We start from the raw sequence: 10667 nt of genomic DNA on the forward strand, positions 1-10667 counted from the left end.
ATGCTTCATTCACAGCCTAACAGTGACATCTGAAAGCACTGAAAAGCTACATATACCCTTCACTCATCCAGCCACTCATATTTCTGCCCAAAACATTCTTTCCCCTCTCATTTCTCTATCTCCATCTCATCATGAGCCCTCTGAGATTTCCACACAGAAGTTGTTTTCCTAAGATGTCCACCAAGGCTTGTGGCTTCTGTTCCCAAACTTGGTGTGCCCCTGGGAAGAGATGCATACTTGTGCTGTAGTTCAGAGACCGGTTCCCGCACAGGCCAATCAGACCGAATGTGGATGTGGTTGAACGTGACAAAACACCTTCGGAGAAGCCTCAGCCCATGATCACTATTCATCTCATCTGCTGAAACATTCTCTTTGCTGGCATTGGCAACTTTTGGCTCACTGCTATGTATTCAAAATGTTACTGTGAATCTGTCAATTTGAACACCTTGTCATTCTCTTTGTGCCTGTCTGCTGGCTTCCCCCATCTGATATATTACTAAGTTTCCTTCCCTCATTTAATTTAATTTAATTTCATTTAATTTCATTTTCCAACCCATCCCATTCTAACTATCAGCTCTCATTCACTCTTCAGAAATGGCCTCCACACTTTGATTGGCAAACAAAGCTGATCTTCATCACCCACTTGTCATCAATTCAAAGAGGTGCTTTAGAATGTGCTCCATGCCATCCCTTGGATGAACTTCCTACCGTCAACTTAAGAAAATGCCTTTCCTTGTCAGGTCTCCTGTCTTTCAAATATTTGGATTCTCTGTATGTCCACTTAGCTGGAGCACTATCTCCTTTATGTAAACTTCTTTGAGTCCTTTGCTTTATAAACGTTACATATAAAGGTTTAATTCTAGGTTTTCCAGGAGTCCTGCTTTGACCTTGTAGTTTGAAATGCCATAAATTAAACAAACAAACAAACAAACAAACTCAGGGACTTAATTAGCCCTGTGAATACTGGAAGTAGGCTCTTAAGCTATATACCACACATGAATTACATTCCTTATCTGTACCCTTTAAAAATATTTGTTATGCATCTCATTTGTGAGGAGACAGCACTCCTTACATGTCTTCAGCAAAGCTTTATAATGATTTATTCTTGTGTCCCACATTAAATGCAAACTTCTCTACTCTCAGACTCAGAGACTATCAGAAATACAGCTACATTTTGCTCTTTCTCCTTTTCCCAATGCTTTAAGAAACAAAGGGAAGCAGAAGTAAAATCTTTCTTCAGTATGTCTCCACAGCTGCAGCTCCTCATGGGGTATACTTAACTGCTTATTTTTAGGCTTGAGGTGTTCCTTTCATTCTTTTTTGCTTATTCTTGAAAAAAGACTAGCTCTCCATGCTCACTCTAGGATGAAGATGTCTGCTTTATTCTGTGTTCACTCCCAAGTGATTGGCCTATTAACAGGAGGTTTGTGGTGCTCTGCTTTGGAAAGCTCTTTCCTTAAATGTAAGTCCTTAAACAACTGCCAAGATACTTCTGTGTTCAAATTCCTCCTAAAATCTCACCCTTGCCACAATGCCGTACAGGAAACTGGAGAAGAGTAAGGAAGCTGGTGCATAAAGACCTTTTGCCTGTGTTGCTTCTCAGTTGTGTCTCTTTATTTCCTCTTACTTCTGTCTGATTCCATATAGTCTCAGATCTTACCTTTTGACTGCAGGCTGCACAGGGAGGGGGCAACACGTTCACACAGGCAGGGGTCCTTGTTGCGATTAGGGCATGTATGGACTGTTACAAGAAACATGGAGCAAACCCAGCCAGGTAAGGGCTACAACGCAGACCTTCATGGCTGCAAACTCTTAGTGTGAAAAGTTGGGAGGCAATTTTCCCTCTGTGCTAGATAACTATAGATGCCCTGAATTTCAGGAAAGCCTGTTGGATATAATCAACTTTACAGTAGGGGAAACTAAGCTTAGATGCTAAAAAAAGAAATATCAACAATTGTAGCACAAAGAAAACAAATGCTTACACATCCACCCACACCTCAGATCCTTCTGGGCAATCTGCTGGTCAGCAGAAGTGCACAAGAAGACCAACCCCATGTGCCCTGAGAAGTTGAGGAAGGACAATTCCTCAGCTAGTGCTGCCCTCACCTCTGCTGAGGCTGGACTGAGGACCCAGGCTCAGGACTAGAGAGCAGCATCTGCAGATCCAAGTTAGAACCTGACAGAAAGGCCATATTTCTGAGTAACTTAAAATTATCAGTGGTTTTCTGGTGTGAACTGTGGTTCCTTCAGGAACCAAGACTGATCCACCAAACTTGGTCATATCTACTTACACTAATCAAATTTTAGTCCTTTAATGGTAATGAAACAATATTTTTCCAGTCAGTGTGTTATTTCCTTTTCTCTTTACCTATTGTTTTGTAGAAAAGATTTTTTCTTCAACCATGCCACTTAGAGGTCTGGATTTTTTTTTCAAATGACAGTGTATTTCAAAACCCCAATAGGTTTGTGGCAAACTAACATGGTAAAAATGTGAACTGTTTAACATAATAAGACATGATCTCACATTCTGAGTTTAACAAAATATCCTGAAACCAGATACTTATGCAAATGATAAGCTTCTCTTCTCCCCATTACATCTCAAGTAATTCACCAGGCAAGTTCCTGTCACAGAAGAAAAAACATGGGCAGCATAAGACAGGCTTTAAAGTGTGAAAATAATTTTGTGCATAATAACATTTTGCAATGGGAATTCTGACAGGGTGTCTGTGGGAAGGTTTGCCCTAACAAGCATTCAATGAAGAAAAGGAATTCAAATCTGTAAAATGTGAGCAACTAACCCAAAATGAGAAAGAAACGTACACGAGAAACCTAGTTATTTAACTTACAAGCAGTCTGACTAATCACACTAGAGTAGTCTAGCATTCAGTGTAAATCGCACGCCCCTCTCTGAGTGAAGTTCAAAAAGGCTGTGACACCTGAACCACTCCTAAGCTGATTCCTCAGTTGAAGGCTCTGTGGCTTTAGAGCTGCAAGGCCCTCAGTCCCCTCCCCTGCTCCCACACTTTGATATGGCAGCATATGCAGAGTATAAAGGTTTCCTGTGACCTGGGGATCAGTATTACCCCTAAGAACAAAGTGTACTATAATATAAACATGTGTGTTAAAGGGAAGATATATCTTATACTGAGCTTTGGGACTTATGTTGGAGATGGCCTGAGGAATATCCTTCCTGAAAGACCTTCTGAATCTCAAAGTCAAAGAGAGGGGCTTTCTTTCACCCTTTCCCTTGCCCTGGCCTTAGATTATGTGTCAGGTTCCAATTATGGGGAAAGGGTGGAAGAAAAAAGTTCTCAAGATAAGGAAGTCAAGGCAGGAAGATACCAAACTACACAGACAAGACGGTGCAGTAACTATAGGTACTATGGCTGTAGCCCACAAAGCATGGCTGTGATATACAGGGAAGGTACACTCGGCAGAAGTCCAGAGATTCCTCGTCAGCTGGACTAGCTAGAAGAGGGGCACAACAGAGAGAAAAGGTGTCCACAGCAATTCTTGTGGACCTTGTTTTAGGAGGAACTCATTTTGTTACCAATATCTTGCTCCAGTGCCGTAACTGAGCTGGGAAGGATGGGAGCAGTGAAGGAGAGACCTTATTTGGGACAAGATCTCCATTTTACTGGATCATCCATTTGCTATATGCATATATTAACTCAATATCCAAAGTCTTATTAGCAAGGATAGAGGGCACCATAGCAAGGTGATGTCTATCCATTGGGAGGGCAACACTCTGGGCTCACCTCAGGCTGCCCTGGCTGTGAAGACAGAGATGACTTAAAGAGACTCCACAGGGAGATGTATTGTGCCTTACTTAGAAGGCTAATCGTCATAGCATGATTCTTTTAAGGAGGATCAAGGGTAAAAAGTAAGAAGTGGGTGATCTGAAAAGCCACCCTGAGAACAAAACAGTTCAGGAAACAAGATGAATACCACTGGAAACAGTTTGCCAGAGTGGTCTCACTTGCCAGAGAGGAGCACCAGAGTGCTATCTCTCACTGTAGCTGTAGAAGATACTGTGGCTACGTGGGGCAGTGAGCACAGAGTTTTACGTGGCAATCCTTTGCAAATGTTTAGTGGTTAATTGCACCATCAATTTGCAGTCTCAGTCAATTATCAGGAGATGACATTATGGTTGATGAGGATCAAATGCATCATTTGTTTATACAAAACCCAAGCCCAAAAGGTACATAAGGTAGGTAATTTGGTTAGTGCTCTGGATATGAAAATGTCAGGTATAACCTGGTAAATTCATGCCATAAATCTCACTGATATTCTGGTACATGATGTTGCAATAGCATTTATTTAATATTAAATTTAATATTAAAATTTATTTAAGCTTTTCTAACCAGTAATACAATATGGGCCTGATACAATTATTAGGGTGCAGGTTTTAATTTTCCTGTAGCTATATTTTTATTTATCATCAATTCTGGTTTGAATGCTGGTTAAAATCTAATTGACTATAAATCTGCCATGGCAAACAATTTTGCATCACCTAAGTGTGGAAGCAGTAAATATACTTATATCACTAGGTACTGATATGATTTCAGGATCAAATATTTATCCTGTATCTTTGTATCGGGCAAGCTACTGTTCAAGAACTAATGCTGTTAGTTTTTGTAGGTCACAGTCCGAAAGAAGGTCTTTGCAATCTACTAGATCTACATATCAAAATGACAAAGCACCTTCTAAAAGACCTTCTCAAAGTGTGTGGGGAAAAAATATGACCTTCCGTGTAACTGAAGTGTAACTTCATTTTTATGAAATTCTTTAGGCAATGATTCATGGATATGATAGTCTATATCACATATAGATATGACAGATATATGACATAAAAAAGCAAAATTATTTTCAGACCTTACATGATTTTTCAAAGGCCAATGGGTGAAAACTGTTTCACTGAGATTTAAGATGACACAGGTACTCTAAGCAGAGATAGCAATAATCAAAGCTCCTGCAGAGTTTGTCATCTGATGATGTCAAGGTACTTAGACAGTAAAATCCGTAGGTAGGGAAGGTTCTGTACAGATGTGGAAGTCATTAGCTATAGACCTAGATAATTTTTTCTTGGAAACAGGAATGCCTGAAGAAGCTGCGTTATGATTCAAGTCACATTTCTGATATGAAAAGATTAAGTAATTTCAAATGTAATCAGTATTTTGAAGGGGGCAGCAATTTCTAAACATCAAAAGCACTAACATTAAAGCAAGCAAAGCAATTGGGGGTGGAGGAAAGTCCTCCATAAAAAAGCTAGCTCACACTGATTCACTGTGCCACATTAGGCAATAGTTCTGTGTGTGTTGTCCTAGTAGGAAATACCTGATGATTGCTAAAATATTAAATGCTATGATTGTGCAAGCTGGCAGCACTAAAGGGCCTGAACTGCTCTATTGGATGATTGCCTTTCCTCCCCCAATTCTTAAAGCAGAATGGATGGCAGTTTCAGATTGAATATGTATTTTCCATCTGCTGAAGAGTTGTTTTTGTTCATGCTGTTTGAGGTTAACTGTGCACGTACTAATCAAACCCACTATTTCCTTTCTCGTAAAACCAAAACAAAGCTTCATATTACTTTCAGGTACAGCATCTGAGATCAAAGCTATATATATACACACTGACTCTGTGTGGGTTCAAACATTTCGAAGATTCAGTATCCTGAAAGGTGTCGCCTCTTTTCCAATCCTGAGAGTTCCAGTTTGTCTTAAAGTCTGAAGGCACCAGCCACCTTCAGCCCCTTCAGCATCTGTTCCAGCACAGGAATGCTCTCAATATTGGTCATCGTGGGCTTTCTCTGCACAGCTACTGCCATTGCCGAAGGTGGGTAGATGAAGGAGGCAAGGTAGCTGGGGGTGTCTAAATTTTCTCAGTTTCACATCTTTGCAGGATGTGGACTGGGTACAACAGGGAGAGGGAGATGACATTGGACCCCTCCACAGCATAGTCTGGGAACAAGGTCTTGGGGCACTACAAGGTATCTGGAAAACCAGACACAGACTTTAGAGCAGTAGCACCTGTAGAGAAGCTGGGCGGGATTCACAGTAGCTCAGGGAGGAAGAAAGATTTTGATAAACCAGGCCCTGGGAGTAAAGTTGTTGGCAGCTGGTAACATGGGTGTAGAGGTTTGAATGGATGGAGAAATTCTGCTCCTCTTCATCCCAATTTCTCACACTGCAGAACTGAAGAAGATAAGCCGTGCCCCAAAATGGACTGATATAAAATGAAATTGAACAAATAATACTGAGTCTTCACACCTTATTAAAGCAAAAGTCAGTGCCTTCCCATTGTGCAGCAAGATAGAGTATACAAGTTGTAAAAAGCAGTCAGCAGGGATGTACATGGTTACACTAGTTTTCCTTTAAGATTTGTAAGAATTTTTTTTCAGCACATTTATCAGGCTTTGCTTTATCAGTGTTGCCATACTGTGACTTGGGGATAGCTCATTAAAATTGAGGAGCAAAAAGATCAGAAACAGAAATATGCAAACAGGTTTTCCATTCAGTTTTACTGTTACACTAATGGTTCTGTTCCATGTTCCATATAGGATGTCAACCTGTTTGTTTCTAAACATGCTTACTTCTACCAGGTAGAACTTGTTGTTTAAATCCTAATTTCAAATTTCAAATTTCAGCTTTACCACCTGAAGTCTATTTTTTTACTTTCTTATATGTATTAAAAAGTTTGTGTGAGGAAAACTGAAGCATGCAGGTCACTGCTTTAGTAAGTGGGCCAAATTACCTACTATTTAAACAACAAGTAGTTGCTGAGATTTATGGTATTATTTATAGTAATGAAAGCACTTCTTGAGCTTTAAGTATCTTAATGTAATACCTATGTGAATTGTGGTCTTGGAGTCCTTTTTTTGGAAGGATTTAGCAGCATTTCTAGGAATTACTCATAGATAATAGGAGGTGGTAGGACTCCCTATTGTGCAGGTTTCAAGTAAATGACTGCAGATCATTTCTTGACAGTTCACTTACCGTCATGCTCTTTACTTACAGTAATGGAAGTGACTCAGCCAGCAATGGTGCTGGCCAACAGGCAAGGAGTCGCCACCTTGGTGTGTAAATACAAGCACATTGGGAATGCAAAGGAAATTCGAGTGACGCTGCTTAAACAGACAGGTGACCAGCTCACTGAAATTTGTGCTTCAACCTACACAACGGAGTTTAAAATGTTCAGTGTGGAAGAGGTCATTCAGTGCCACGTTAGCCCTAGTCGAAACAATGTGACCCTCACCCTCACTGGCCTGCAAGCTAATGATACTGGTCTTTACATCTGCAAGATGGAACGGATGTACCCTCCACCCTATTTTATGAACAAGGGAAATGGGACACATCTCTATGTCATTGGTAAGCCAAGCAGCTTTACATTACTGTGATAGTCCCATGTTAAGGGAGTTGCTATTATGTCTCAGGGGTCTTCAAAGTTCTATTTGTAAGAAGTGAGGCTGAACACTGATTCAGGCTCTGAGAATCATGATTAGCTCTTATTCCTTTCAGGTCTCCCTGCACACACCTAGAGCAGACATAGTTGTACCCATGCAATGTATTTAGCAATATATGGACACTTGACAGCATAAGCAATACCATACAGTGTGCATGTATGTCTAGGCAGTTAGGTATCTAAGTGCAGAAACAGTGGAGAGTAAGGTGTATGTTCTTCTGCAGATAAGCCTGTTGTCGTTGGAGGTTGAGTGGTGGGCAGAGACTCAGAGCTCAGTCCTGGTGGTATCCTGGGGTAGCATATGCTGCAGAAAAGCAGGGCGGAGGCTGACTTACTGACTCTAGGGGCTTTCTCATGAGGGTTATGTGTAATATGACTTGTGTGATATCATATGTTTTAGATCCAGAACCTTGTCCAGACACTGCCATATATCTCTGGGTATTAGGAGCTACTGCCTCAGGATTTTTCCTTTACAGTATTGTCATCTCAGCCATTCTCATGGCCAAAGTGGTAAGTCCCATTAACTCAGCCCCATGCTGCTAATAACACTCCTTTGTGTGATGAGGGCAAGGAGAGAGAAATGAGAACAGGGAAGAACACTGGGAACAGGCACACTGGGATGCTCCTTTTTACTACTGCAAAAATCTGGTTACAGTAATGCAAAACAAGAGAACTTGCTGGAGCTGCCATTTAGATTTGTTTGTGGCTCATTTGTGTTGCCAGAGTACCAGAAAGCAGTCAGCTTCCACCAGCTGGACTGACCCTTGGCTTAGGTTTGTGTGCTTAGAACAGGTTGGAGTCCTGGATGCTTCTGGGATCAAAGGCAACAGTCTCCACATGTACTCTGATTTCACAACTGATTCATACAAATCCCCAGGATCTGGTTTTTGCTTTTCTCACCATTCACGTCTGCACAAAGCAAATTTAAAGAGTTTTCCCCTTGTGATGGGAGGGAATTGTAACTTACAGCATTTTTAAGTTCATAGCTAGAAATGTCGGCACAAAGACAAAGGCATGAGAAATGTAAGCCTGCGCTGCCTCCTTCCATGGGGGTCTGCAGATGCCATAGCTTAAAACCAAACCGTATCCCTGTCCAATATTTTTCAATCAGCCCTTGTCCCTAGGAGCTAAATTTAACTGTCCAGTGTGAACACTCCTCGTTTTGAACCAACAATGAACTCTGCAGCAGGAGCAACTTCAAAGGGCTAAATTAATGGCAGAAGCTTGGTTTTTTGCTAAATTGCCCCTGTAAGTCCCGATTCTCCCTCAAATGTCTCAATGGGTCTTCTATGAAGAGGGGTGATAGGGAAAGGTGTCTAGAATACCTTCTACTCACTAAAGCATTGGTTTTCTCTAAAATGTGCTGGTCAATGATTATGCTGTGATAATTTGTTTATTTTACTGTCTTGCCATATCTTATAGATAAAGAGAAGACGATGTCTTACTACTGGGGTCTATGTGAAAATGCCTTCTGAAAAACTAGAGAAAAAAGTGATTCCATTCCACATCACTGTTAACTGAAACAAGGAAAGAGAGAAACTATTTCCTGGCTGGGATGGAGAGTCTTCTAATTCACTTAAGCTAAAGAAATAAAATTAATTGTCTTATTACAAAGGTGTACGGGAAGGAGAGACAACATTCTTTGTAACTTCTATGGTTTGGAGGAGAATAAATAGTTTATGCATTAATATTCCAAGGTTAGCCCTGTCACATAAAAATGGCTACATTAGGCCATTGATTCTTTGAGTTGTATTGTACCAATATATAGTCTCTCTATATATATGTATAGCATTAAGAGCTATTGCTGTTGCAGCTGAGCATCTTACTGTCAAATTTCACCATGTCCACTGATTAACTGAAATGCAAACACTATTACGACAGAGGTTTGTGTGTCATTGCAAAGCTAATCCTATAGGTCTGAGGGGCAGAGGCGGGAGAGCACACTAATGTACAAAGGAATGTTGACTTGTTTCCCTGCATTGCTATTTATTGGTTCCATTTCTGGCATTAGTGCTCTGCACTTCCACAGAGGCATCACCGTAGGCTGGCACTGATGACACTGCTGCTCTAAAAGCCTGATCTCAGCTCCTTTCCCTGGCATCGTGTCCCAGCGGTGCTGTACTGGAGTTGACATTAATGATATCTGAGCCAGTGCTGACAGCTCAGTTGGAGAAAAAGGCTGCCAGCAGAAGCCCTCTTAGGCTGCTGTTGAGAGGATGTTCAAGCTCTGCTGGGGCCTTGTGTTTTACAAATGCTAAATTAGCATCTATCCAAAAGGCAGAAGTATGTTGCTGTGTTTAACTGAGTCTATTTTCCATGAAAATACCAACAGTGTATAATCTTGTTTATTAGTTATGTACCATTCAATAAAAACCTTGAAGCTTTGCCCAAATTCAAGTTCATTTCTTATTCACCATTCTCAGAAGAAACAGGAAGTGGCTACATGTTAGAAAGCAGTGAAGACAAGATGAACCTTTCCCCTCTGACCCTGTGTTTTGCCCTTCTGAGGGAGCCTGTGTACTCATGCCAGCCCTCACTTTCTCAGCTCTCCTCCTCAGGGGGCTGCCATAAAAATCTGTCAAGTCGTCTATTTTTCTAGTTAGAGCTGCTGTGATGTGATTCAGAGATGCTACCAATCACCTTCTCACTTCCAGCCAAGTTACTTACTTGCAGAAGGTAGTTGTAACGACTTTGACAGCATCTCCTGTGCACGTTTATACAAAAAGCTAGTCCTAGTTTCAAATCCTGTTTTCTTTGCACCTCTGTGACACTCTCACTCACTAAATGTTAGCTGACACACAAAGCTGCTAGAGCTTAAAACAATTTTAGCATTCTCAGGTACTGCCTATTACTCTGCCTCTTTGCTATCAAAATTTCACCTTGCAGCCCAAAAACTTGGCAGCATGTTTCACTCTGTTTCACAGCTGTGAATCCATCTTCTTGGCTCCATAACTGTGAACCCAAAACTCACAGCCCTCTATGTCATTCCTGCAGTGGCAGCAGCTCCCAGAACACCAGATCTCATTGATTTTTTGGTTCATTTTTCCCCTCTTGCCACCTCATCTGGCACCACCTCCAACTGTACAAATAAACATTCACATTCTCGATTTGCCAATGTTTGCAGGTACTAACTGCTCTCTCAGTGTTGACCTACAATTGTAGTGCATTAAGTAAAAGTAGCATCTGATGACATATCCCTTTTCTGA

The 10667-nt window shown here is 41.1% G+C and overlaps 1 protein-coding gene across 1 annotated transcript; it reads left to right on the forward strand.

The window, feature by feature from the left end:
* The first annotated feature begins 5650 nt into the window (after positions 1-5650).
* Positions 5651-9853, forward strand: CTLA4 (cytotoxic T-lymphocyte associated protein 4). Its single transcript, XM_040604109.1, has 4 exons — positions 5651-5835; positions 7017-7367; positions 7862-7971; positions 8884-9853. The coding sequence occupies exons 1-4, from the start codon at positions 5778-5780 to the stop codon at positions 8980-8982; spliced, it is 618 nt and encodes a 205-aa protein (XP_040460043.1). The 5' UTR covers positions 5651-5777; the 3' UTR covers positions 8983-9853.
* The last annotated feature ends 814 nt before the right edge of the window (positions 9854-10667 follow it).

This window comes from Falco naumanni, chromosome 8, assembly GCF_017639655.2.
Source record: "Falco naumanni isolate bFalNau1 chromosome 8, bFalNau1.pat, whole genome shotgun sequence".
Taxonomy (NCBI): domain Eukaryota; kingdom Metazoa; phylum Chordata; class Aves; order Falconiformes; family Falconidae; genus Falco; species Falco naumanni.

Coding starts and splice junctions, on each gene's coding strand:
- CTLA4 (XM_040604109.1), top strand. CDS start 5,778: ATGCTCTCAATATTGGTCATCGTGGGCTTTCTCTGCACAGCTACTGCC. Junction 5,836..7,016: donor AGCTACTGCCATTGCCGAAG/GTGGGTAGATGA, acceptor CTTTACTTACAG/TAATGGAAGTGACTCAGCCA. Junction 7,368..7,861: donor GACACATCTCTATGTCATTG/GTAAGCCAAGCA, acceptor CATATGTTTTAG/ATCCAGAACCTTGTCCAGAC.